The sequence below is a fragment of the Carassius gibelio genome, chromosome A3, assembly GCF_023724105.1.
Source record: "Carassius gibelio isolate Cgi1373 ecotype wild population from Czech Republic chromosome A3, carGib1.2-hapl.c, whole genome shotgun sequence".
In the NCBI taxonomy this organism is placed as follows: Eukaryota; Metazoa; Chordata; class Actinopteri; order Cypriniformes; family Cyprinidae; genus Carassius; species Carassius gibelio.
Genome location: NC_068373.1, coordinates 32387996 through 32398839, shown reverse-complemented (window position 1 = coordinate 32398839; position 10844 = coordinate 32387996). Strand labels below are relative to the sequence as shown.

The 10844-nt window shown below is 37.7% G+C and overlaps 2 protein-coding genes across 2 annotated transcripts; both read right to left on the bottom strand.

The window, feature by feature from the left end:
- Window positions 1-1573: 1573 nt before the first annotated feature.
- Window positions 1574-3577, bottom strand: LOC127943348 (uncharacterized). Its single transcript, XM_052539740.1, has 4 exons — window positions 3253-3577; window positions 2814-3125; window positions 2116-2427; window positions 1574-1748 (listed from the first exon to the last, which is right to left on the bottom strand). The coding sequence occupies exons 1-4, from the start codon at window positions 3575-3577 to the stop codon at window positions 1642-1644; spliced, it is 1056 nt and encodes a 351-aa protein (XP_052395700.1). The 3' UTR covers window positions 1574-1641.
- Window positions 3407-9377, bottom strand: LOC127956325 (uncharacterized). Its single transcript, XM_052554166.1, has 6 exons — window positions 9086-9377; window positions 7471-7803; window positions 6797-7117; window positions 6148-6273; window positions 5534-5845; window positions 3407-3555 (listed from the first exon to the last, which is right to left on the bottom strand). Exons 1-5 carry the CDS (start codon window positions 9168-9170, stop codon window positions 5664-5666), a joined length of 1047 nt encoding a protein of 348 aa, XP_052410126.1. The 5' UTR covers window positions 9171-9377; the 3' UTR covers window positions 3407-3555; window positions 5534-5663.
- Window positions 9378-10844: the final 1467 nt, after the last annotated feature.

Here is a 10844-nt window from a genome sequence, read left to right as displayed (position 1 = left end):
TCACAACTCAAATACATCAGTGATATTATAGGTGCTCAGTTTTTAACCAAAAGTATAAAAAGTTGCACATATTCCACAAAACCACACAGAGCTGCAGGACAAACAAGTCAAACTATAACAAAAGAACAAATGTATTGTCCACACATTGATATAATAAGAAATATTTATTGCAATGTTTCGATCATCAGGTCTTCATCAGGCACAAAATAAGTGAACTGAGGTACAGCTCTTTACAAGTAACAGGTGGACATCAATTAGACACATTCGGTCAGGTGTGCTCCCACAAAAAAAAAAAAAAAAAGATAAAAAAATAAATAACAACTATATAAAAATAAGGATAGACCGAGAGAGAGAGAGAGAGAGAGAGACGGCTTAAACTTGAATAAACATACAAATCAATAAAAGTAAAATACAAATCAGTACAGATCAATAATCACTCAAAATATTCAAACAATACAGAAAACAGATAAAGAAATTCACACAATCCTACAGAAAAGGCTTAATGTCAAATTCTCCATTCATACCCAAAAAGTAACGATGTATTCAGAGTACAAATCAAAAATCATTCCCTTTGTAACCACAGACACACTCTCCTGCTAAAGTCTTAATTCCCTGTTTGTACTTTACTGTTTTAGTTTTTCTAAAGAGAGTATTACTGTATCTGAAACACTCTTTTCCTTCTTTAAATATATCAGTACCATTGTTTTGTCACAAGATGCACACCATAGGCACCTTTATACAAGCTACTTAAATGTCCTTATTGACCTATGGCCTAACCCTGGCTTAACTTTAGCCCTTTCTGTGAAACCAGGCCTTCTGACACACACACACACACACACACTCAGGATTTAGACCGTATCATAGTACTGATACTGCGCTCCTTAGAGTTACAAATGATCTGCTCTTATCATCTGATCGTGGGTGTATCTCTCTATTAGTTTTATTGGATCTTAGTGCTGCGTTTGACACAATTGACCACAACATTCTTTTGCATAGACTTGAACACTTTGTTGGCATCAGTGGAAGTGCATTAGCATGGTTTAAATCGTACTTATATGACCGCCATCAGTTCGTAGCAGTGAATGAAGATGTATCATATCGATCACAAGTGCAGTATGGAGTACCTCAAGGCTCAGTACTAGGGCCGCTACTCTTCAAGCTTTATATGTTACCCTTGGGAGATATCATCAGGAAACATGGTGTTAGCTTTCACTGTTATGCTGATGATACGCAGCTCTATATTTCCTCGCAGCCCGGTGAAACACACCAATTTGAAAAACTAATGGAATGCATAGTCGATATAAAAAACTGGATGACGAGTAATTTCTTACTGCTAAATTCAGAAAAAACAGAAGTGTTAATCATAGGACCTAAAAACTCTGCTTGTAATAACCTAGAACACTGTCTAAGACTTGATGGTTGCTCTGTCAATTCTTCGTCATCAGTTAGGAACCTAGGTGTGCTATTTGATAGCAATCTTCCTTAGAAACGCAATGGAGAGAAATGAATACATGAGATGAGGTTATTTCTATGAAAAACTCCTTCACCTGAAGAAAACAACAGATTGAGGAGCTTGAAAGCAGAGTTTTTATTTTTAACAATTAGATTTAGTTCCATTTCTGATAAAATTATATATATCTGTCAAACACTAGTGCCACTATAGATCTTGAGCAATGGTATCTCCTCTGTTTTCTCTCTCTGAGTGGACTCCACAGTGTCTTCTGGATGGATCTCTCTCTCTCTGTCCTCTGTAAGAAAACAGAAAGAATCACAGATGGTTAAACTACAGCAATGACTGCTGATGATGTCACCGTTAAGGATTTCATTAGTCAGCAGTACACTGTATATCTTAGTAAAAGTGCAAAACCAGGAGTATTTACTTTAAATCAAAGTCAGTCTTTGTTTATATATATATAGGCTGTTTAGATTTTTTTTTTCCACTGGGACATGGACAGGACATCAAAATGTAATTTTTACTGAATATAACTAGCAATTTATTGCTTTCAGATAGTATATTTAACATCTGAAGATTGATTTCATTTAGTGTAGAGTTGTGTGTATTTTACAGCATCTAAACTGTTCCCAGATATCATATTTTAATAATCAGTAACTCACCACAGACAGTAACTCTGAATCGCTTGTATCTGGTCTCTCTGCTGCTGATGATCTTGAGTTTATAAAGTCCAGAGTCTGTGTTCGTGGTGCTTGTGATGCTCAGAGATCCGGTCTGAAGGTCCAGCTGCAGTCGGTCTCTGAATCGTCCACCAACACCATCATATGTAGATATCTTACGGTTCTCCAGGTCAGCTTTAGCTATGAGACGGTCTCTGGGGCCGAACATCCACAGGATCAGAGTGTCTCTCTGTAGCTCACTAACATCAGTGTTTAGTTCGGCTCGGTCTCCCTCCGTCACTGACACAGTGTTTTCTTCATTTGACAACAGCACCATGTAGAAGAGAAAGAGACATGAGTGCTAAATTAATATATTGATATTTAAATAAAATTAAGATGGCATATGTTTAGATAAATGTTATGGTTATTTTATTTTCTAATTTAAAATCAGCTTTTATGAAACTGAGATTTTAGGGTGAATTCATTTCAAAGCATACAAATTGTAGTTATGTACATTGGAAAACACACTGTAAAAATGACTGTGAATTTAACTGTACATTACTTTAAAAATGCTACATTAAAAACCTGTTAAATGGTTAGCGATAAATTCCCCTAGTATAAATTTATGACGGTACATTTTACGAATGTTTTAATTAATTTACAGAGCATCATTATTACATTAAATGACACAAGATTCTCACCATTGACAATAAGCACAAATCTTTTGCATTTGCTCCGTGTGCGGCTGCTGATCTGTAGTTTATAGACATCTGAATGTGTGATGCTGATGTTCCAGATGCTCAGAGATCCGGTCTGGTGATCCAGCTGCAGTCTGTCTCTGAATCTCACATCATTGCCACGATACAATGACGTCTTATTGGTGGCTCTGTTGATTTTAGCAATGCAGGTTTCGTGATCTCCATGTGTCCACAGTATCTTACTGTCCTCCTCTAGTTCAGTCATTCCTGTGTTTAGAGTGACCGAGTCTCCCGCTCTCACTTTAACTGTGTCCACTTCATGTCACGGCATCACATGCAACAGGAAAACATTGTAAATGTGATCGTAAAAGTGTGCAAGGGAACATCTCACTGAATACTATGCATGAACACAATAATTGTATGTAGAACTCAAGCTACTTACACCATACTGTAACTCTAAACTTCTTGTATGAGACTTCATTTCTGCTGCTGATTTTTATGTGATAAACTCCGGAGTCTGTGCTTTTGGTGTTCGTGATACTGAGAGATCCGGTCTGATCATCCATCTGCAGTCTGTCTCCAAATCTCCCATCAGCATCGGCTGTCTGAGTGGTGTTTCGGTCTCTTTTAGCTATAACAGTGTCTTCAGATCCAAACGTCCAGATAATCTGATCATCTCTCTGTAGTTCACTAACACCGAAGTTTAGAGAGACGTTTTCTCCCTCCGAGAATGGCAGCGAGTCCACTGCACCAACACCACAAAACATCAAGAAATATAAACATGGGAACAAATAAGAGTGATCTGCTGAAAATCAGAGAAAAACTAAGAAATAGTGTAGTACTAGTGGGAAACTCTCTATTTGTGCAGTGTGCGCATGTCAAAGATTAGATTTTTTGGCTATGCATCTTCTCACTGTTATACAGCATGAATACATACAGTATTGTTCAAAATAATAGCAGTACAATGTGACTAACCAGAATAATCAAGGTTTTTCGTATATTTTTTTATTGCTACGTGGCAAACAAGTTACCAGTAGGTTCAGTAGATTCTCAGAAAACAAATGAGACCCAGCATTCATGATATGCACGCTCTTAAGGCTGTGCAATTGGGCAATTAGTTGAATTAGTTGAAAGGGGTGTGTTCAAAAAAATAGCAGTGTGGCATTCAATCACTGAGGTCATCAATTTTGTGAAGAAACAGGTGTGAATCAGGTGGCCCCTATTTAAGGATGAAGCCAACACTTGTTGAACATGCATTTGAAAGCTGAGGAAAATGGGTCGTTCAAGACATTGTTCAGAAGAACAGCGTACTTTGATTAAAAAGTTGATTAGAGAGGGGAAAACCTATAAAGAGGTGCAAAAAATGATAGGCTGTTCAGCTAAAATGATCTCCAATGCCTTAAAATGGAGAGCAAAACCAGAGAGATGTGGAAGAAAACGGAAGACAACCATCAAAATGGATAGAAGAATAACCAGAATGGCAAAGGCTCAGCCAATGATCACCTCCAGGATGATCAAAGACAGTCTGGAGTTACCTGTAAGTACTGTGACAGTTAGAAGACGTCTGTGTGAAGCTAATCTATTTTCAAGAATCCCCCGCAAAGTCCCTCTGTTAAAAAAAAGGCATGTGCAGAAGAGGTTACAATTTGCCAAAGAACACATCAACTGGCCTAAAGAGAAATGGAGGAACATTTTGTGGACTGATGAGAGTAAAATTGTTCTTTTTGGGTCCAAGGGCCACAGGCAGTTTGTGAGACGACCCCCAAACTCTGAATTCAAGCCACAGTACACAGTGAAGACAGTGAAGCATGGAGGTGCAAGCATCATGATATGGGCATGTTTCTCCTACTATGGTGTTGGGCCTATTTATCGCATACCAGGGATCATGGATCAGTTTGCATATGTTAAAATACTTGAAGAGGTCATGTTGCCCTATGCTTAAGAGGAAATGCCCTTGAAATGGTTGTTTCAACAAGACAATGACCCAAAACACACTAGTAAACGGGCAAAGTCTTGGTTCCAAACCAACAAAATTAATGTTATGGATTGGCCAGCCCAATCTCCAGACCTTAATCCAATTGAGAACTTGTGGGGTGATATCAAAAATGCTGTTTCTGAAGCAAAACCAAGAAATGTGAATGAATTGTGGAATGTTGTTAAAGAATCATGGAGTGGAATAACAGCTGAGAGGTGCCACAAGTTGGTTGACTCCATGCCACACAGATGCCAAGCAGTTTTAAAAAACTGTGGTCATACAACTAAATATTAGTTTAGTGATTCACAGGATTGCTAAATCCCAGAAAAAAAAAAATGTTTGTACAAAATAGTTTTGAGTTTGTACAGTCAAAGGTAGACACTGCTATTTTTTTGAACACACCCCTTTCAACTAATTGCCCAATTGCACAGCCTTAAGAGCGTGCATATCATGAATGCTGGGTCTTGTTTGTTTTCTGACAATCTACTGAACCTACTGGTAACTTGTTTGCCACGAAGCAATAAAAAATATACTAAAAACCTTGATTATTCTGGTTAGTCACATTGTACTGCTATTATTTTGAACAATACATATTACAGGCCATAGAGAGCACTGGGACTATTTTGGTGAAAATGATTAAAAACGCGGATCAAAAAAAGCTAACATACGCACAGCAACCTGCATCAGCAGCAACATTTGAGTAGCAGCACTGAATCTATTGAGTTATTATGTTGAGTGAGCTGCTCACCAGAGAGAATAAGCTTGAATCTTCTGGATTTGGTTTGTCTTGCTTTGATGAGCTTCAGCTGATAGTCTCCTGAATGTGTGATTTTCACGTCTCTGATGGTCAGATCTCCAGTCTCACTGTCCAGCTGCAGTCAGCCTCTGAATCTCTCGTCATCCCTGAATGAAGTCGTACCGGTCCTTTCAGGAATCTGAGCGATGACAGAGCCTCGAGGTCCAAAACTCCAGAGTATTTGATCATATCTCTGTGGTTCAGTTATACCAGTGTGTAGAGTGACTGAATCCCCCTCTGACACTTCTTCTGTCTTCAGGTCATCTGTTCATACCATCCAGAGTGGAAAAAAAGGACATTTTTTTTCTGAATTTGCATTTATATAACTCAGTAAACATACACAGGTTTAAATTTGCTTGACTAATAAACCTCATGTGGTCTGCCAATACATTTAAATTGTATAAACAAGCCAAAAAAGTCTAGAATATAAGTGTGGAATTGACCTTAAATCATAATCACAGGAAGTATAAGTATTGCTAATACTTTTATTTATAATTTGAAAACATGAAGTGAAGTGAGGCTGGAGGAGTGAATAGAGAAGGAAACCGGTCTGTGTTAACACTTACCCTTCAGTGGAGAATACTTGCGGCGAGAGTAACACACTCCAGCGATTACAGCTGCAGCTAACATCATCAGCAAAATAACACAGATCGCTGCTAAAACACCTGAAGACAGACCTGGATCAGGAGCATCTGCCACACATACAGACACACATTAGTGCAAACCAGTCTGACCGCAAACCAAGAATTAAGGGATCAAATCTGATTTACAAATAGTTTCTGATCTGAAACACTAAATTGCAGTTGAGTTCTTTGCGTTTACATTATTGAAAGCAATTATAGCATCTCTTAGCTGGTTAATTTTGAGTTTTTTGGTCCACAACTGACTATAGTGATATGTGTTATCCTTTGAGAAGACGCTGTCTCTTAATTAAAGATGACAGACGAGTCAAGCAGCTGTCGTGTGGTAGTTAGAAGAGGTGTTCATGGGTCAGACTTGGGCTTTATAATGTATTCATCATTACAGTGACACCAATTCAAATATGATTTATTATTGTGGTTCTCTTACAGATTTCTTATTTAACCTGTAAACATGACCATCATATGTAAGTCTGCAGTTTGATGTGACGAAACTAAAAGCTGACACATCGACAATAAAAATGATAATAATAATTGCAAGCATTAATTTAAAAGCATCGAAATATGCTCTACTGACCGACAAACACATTGTATCTCTTGTAGAAGGTCTCTTTGCTGTTGGTGATCTGCAGCTGATAAAGCCCTGTATCTGTGCTCCTGCTGTTTCTGATGGTCAGAGATCCAGACTGATCGTCCAGCCGTACTCGCTCTCTCAGTCTCACATCTTCACTATAGGAGATCTGACCCAGTGTTGTGTTGATTTCAGCTATAAACGTGTCTGGACTCAACTGTCCGAACATCCACAGAATCACATCATGTTTCTGTATTTTATGAACACCAGTATGAAGAGTAATGGAGTCTCCCTCTTTCGTGTTTGTTAAACCAGCAAAAAACACATCTGGAGAGGAAAAATGTTTTTAGATTTCACTGCTCAATCTAAAAATACATGTGCATGTAAGAATGAATGAATATGTAAATTATTAAATTAAAATAAATATTAAAATATCAATCCTTTGCTATGCTTATTAATAGCTAAAATAGCAGTGTGCATTTAGATCTTTTAATGCACAGTTAGCTGTGGATTATCACATTTATACCATGGTCTGTTATTGAGGTTTGCAGAGAGCGATGTAACTGCACCCGTTCAGATCCTCTACCTGTTTTACTGCACACCTCCCAGCCAATCAGAATCAAGAGTTCAGACAGACCATGGTACAGTTGTTTCTGATGAAACCGATGTGAGGTGCTCACCATGGACAGTCAGACTGAATGACTTGTACGAGGTCTCGCTGCTGATGATCCTGAGCTGATAGTCTCCAGACAGTTTGGTCCTGATGTCACTGATGCTCAAGGATCCCGTCTGATTGTCCAGCAGCAGTCTGTCGCCGAATCTCCCGTCATCAACATCGTAAAAGGAAATCATCTGATTTTTGCCATTGAGTTTAGCGATAATAGATCTCTGAGCTCCATACATCCACATCACCAGATCAACGTTGTGTATTTCAGTAATGCTAGTGTGTAAAGTAACAGAATCTCCCTCCAGAACGGACAGTTTCTTTATTTCACCCGCGTCACCAGACACACCTGCACACAGGAGCAGTTCCTCAAATACACAGAAGAAGAGGCACATGATCCAAATCTGAAGCACCATAAACCATGGAAACGGTTTAATGCTATTCTGATCTGACTTAAATGCATTTACACAGGAATTAAAATCAACAATGCTTTGACTGTAGTTTTAAATTAAGGTTTTAAGTGTTATAAATTTATTTAATTTAAAAATAATGAAAGTATCACCTATAAAACTAAAATAATAATAATAAAAAAACGAGACAAAAAAAATGTATGCGTTTTACAGCAAAGTAGCATAATTAGCTAGCTGACTTATAATAAGTATATGCTAATTGGCAACAGTCTTTTGTGGCTGTTGAACACTTTCGAGCACATCACTGTCTACACCACAAACACAATCCAGGAGAATGTGTTTCGACTTCCTGTGGAAGTGGTTGAGAGTGGATAAACTCAAAATGTTTTACATCCCATTTAAACCTGTATTCAGTGTTACACTTGTGCTGCGATCGACCAAAACACATCTTAATATGGGTATAAACAGAGCCTGCTATTCAGAGATACACGTGTTTCATCAGACAAGTAGAAATGATAAACAAACAGGAAGATACAGATAAAGGTAAAAGTGGTTGTTGAAAAACTTAAATAAGGTGATTTCATACAGGCCCAAAAATATACACTTTCTGTTTCACATCTACACACATGTTGGTATTAATGTCATTATGTGAGGACTTTCCTTTGACATCTATTGTTTTTATGCAGAGCTAGTACTACTCACTTATAAAATAAAAAAGTGGACAAATTGATAGCAATATTGCAAATAACTACAATTTCCTAGTTAGTTTAAGGTTGTGCAAAAAAAAAAAAAAAAGATAAATACAAATAAAACAAAATGTAATAAGTAAATAAAACACATCTGCCAGCACAGCTAGACAAAAAGATGTTTTCTCTGACACATACATTTTAAAAACATTTAATATTAGACTCGAATTTTACAGGAAAACAATTAAATAAATAAATAGTAATTTAAACATTTATGTGTTAATGTCTTTCAACCTTTAAACCAGACTGCATTAAGTCCATTCTCCACTAACGTCCAGTCTTTGCAACCTTGTTTAATATATTTTTTGAAATTGTACTTTAACCCCTGACAGGGATGAGGTTTTTTTCTTTGAGTGGCAAAAATAGAAATCTCCTGCTCTGTGTCTGCGCATGTCTCCGGTTTGGGTCTTGATTGTGGATCCTATCAGAGCGCATGCGCAGCAGTGAAACCAAAGCTGTTAAATGTCCCACTCACCGATCAAAAATGCCAGGAAGACCGAGAGTATAACAATGTTCCTCTCTCCGCTGTAGACTCCCGTCAGATCTCTAATAAACATCATCTCTCGGTGGAGTCTCTCTCGAGCCTGTGCAGCATATAAAACTAAATTACAGAGAAGCTCTAGAAAACAAACAGATTTTATAACGTCTGAGTTTCACTAACTGTTCACGGTTATTTTTTAGGAAGATGAATCTTAAGTGCAAAACCTAAAAGATTCGTAGCTTCCCGACTGTTTGAAAGGGGGTTGTTAACACAAATCCAGTGTTGCCAGCTGAAGTCGAAGAATTTCAGCCCAAAAGCTCTCGAAACCCGCCCACACCACAACAGGCGACAATATCAGCGTAATTATTAACAATCACGCGCTTACCTTCCCGTTTCTTCATACAGAACAGTCCATGGTCATGTCTGAGAGTTGGGTCTCTCTTTGCTGTACAGCTGATATTCATACCGCTTTGATTTCCGCATCTGGATTTCACTGGGCGTCTATTTGTGGATTTACGGAACAGAGAGTGGCCAAAAAGCTGCCCGAGCCATACACTGTGTGTGTGTGTGTGTGTGTGTGTGTGTGTGTGTGTGTGCGTGCGTGCGTGTGTATTCCAATTCCATAAGCGTTAACATTCAATTTTCAATAATTTCTTCTGCAGGTCGACCATGACTCTGCAGTTCAACTTTCACTGTGTTTTACTCTAGAATATTGGAGAAAATGAAAGGCAAAATATGACAAAATTTAGGCCTATTACAATATTGACCATTTCTGGATATTTATACAGGCATTATTAACATTTCTTGAGAATTAACATTATTTTTCAATATAATGATTTTTTTATAATTAAAGTTCTTAAAATATAAATATTTTACACAATTTCCTTAATTATATAATTGTATAAATCGCTATGACTTCACTACTCTAGAAAAGCCTGTCAAACAAAATATATTTACCCAAAACAGACCTCTAATTATTATTTTTATATAATCTAATAATAAAAAAAGGTGTTCAGAGTTCTGCAACAAGTATATTTGGGGATTTTCTAGACTATTTTAATCCAGTGCCAGACTTCATGAGGGTGAAGAAATTGTGGATGGGATGGGATGGTGGTGTCCTTGATGATGTTGCAAGCCCATTTGCAGATCCTTTTTTATGTATGTCCTGTAATGAGGGGAGATCAGTCCCTGTGATTTTCCATGTCAGATTTATCACCCTCTGTAGAGCCTTTCTATCCTGTGTTGTGCTGTTGCCAAACCACACAGCAATGCAAGTTAGCACATATCGATTGATCTTAGCACTTAAGAGCATTTTCCATGAGTCGTTCTGATCATCCGTTATTGTTTGACGTGTGTTTACTTGTGTTTACAAGTTTAAAGAAAACGGCTACTTTTGTTAATATTCATGTCAATTTCTCTTTCCTTGTGACATAACTTGCCATCTTTGTTTGCCCCAACAAGAAATTGATCAGCTGAGACTTCTGACGTCTACTTTTAGCATACTTGAAACCACAAATGAACAATTTTATATTTTTGTAAAATTACATTGTTTGAGACACAAAGTGTGTGTATGCCTTGCTTTGCTGGTCCGCTCGCTCTCTCATTCTCTCTCTCTCTCTCTCTTTCACAGGGTTGGGTCCTACCAAAGTGATTTCCAGATCTGATTGATGCAAATGGGACCAAAGAGCAGCAATAAAAGGATCTGCTGTGCCCGTTGTTCGATTCTACATGTACTGTTGTGTGTTAGCTGCAG

Coding starts and splice junctions, on each gene's coding strand:
- LOC127943348 (XM_052539740.1), bottom strand. CDS start 3,577: ATGTTTTGTGGTGTTGGTGCAGTGGACTCGCTGCCATTCTCGGAGGGA. Junction 2,428..2,813: donor ATTTGTGCTTATTGTCAATG/GTGAGAATCTTG, acceptor TGTCAAATGAAG/AAAACACTGTGTCAGTGACG. Junction 1,749..2,115: donor ATTCAGAGTTACTGTCTGTG/GTGAGTTACTGA, acceptor GTTTTCTTACAG/AGGACAGAGAGAGAGAGATC.
- LOC127956325 (XM_052554166.1), bottom strand. CDS start 9,170: ATGATGTTTATTAGAGATCTGACGGGAGTCTACAGCGGAGAGAGGAAC. Junction 7,804..9,085: donor CTTCCTGGCATTTTTGATCG/GTGAGTGGGACA, acceptor TCCTGTGTGCAG/GTGTGTCTGGTGACGCGGGT. Junction 6,274..6,796: donor GAGATACAATGTGTTTGTCG/GTCAGTAGAGCA, acceptor TATGTGTGGCAG/ATGCTCCTGATCCAGGTCTG.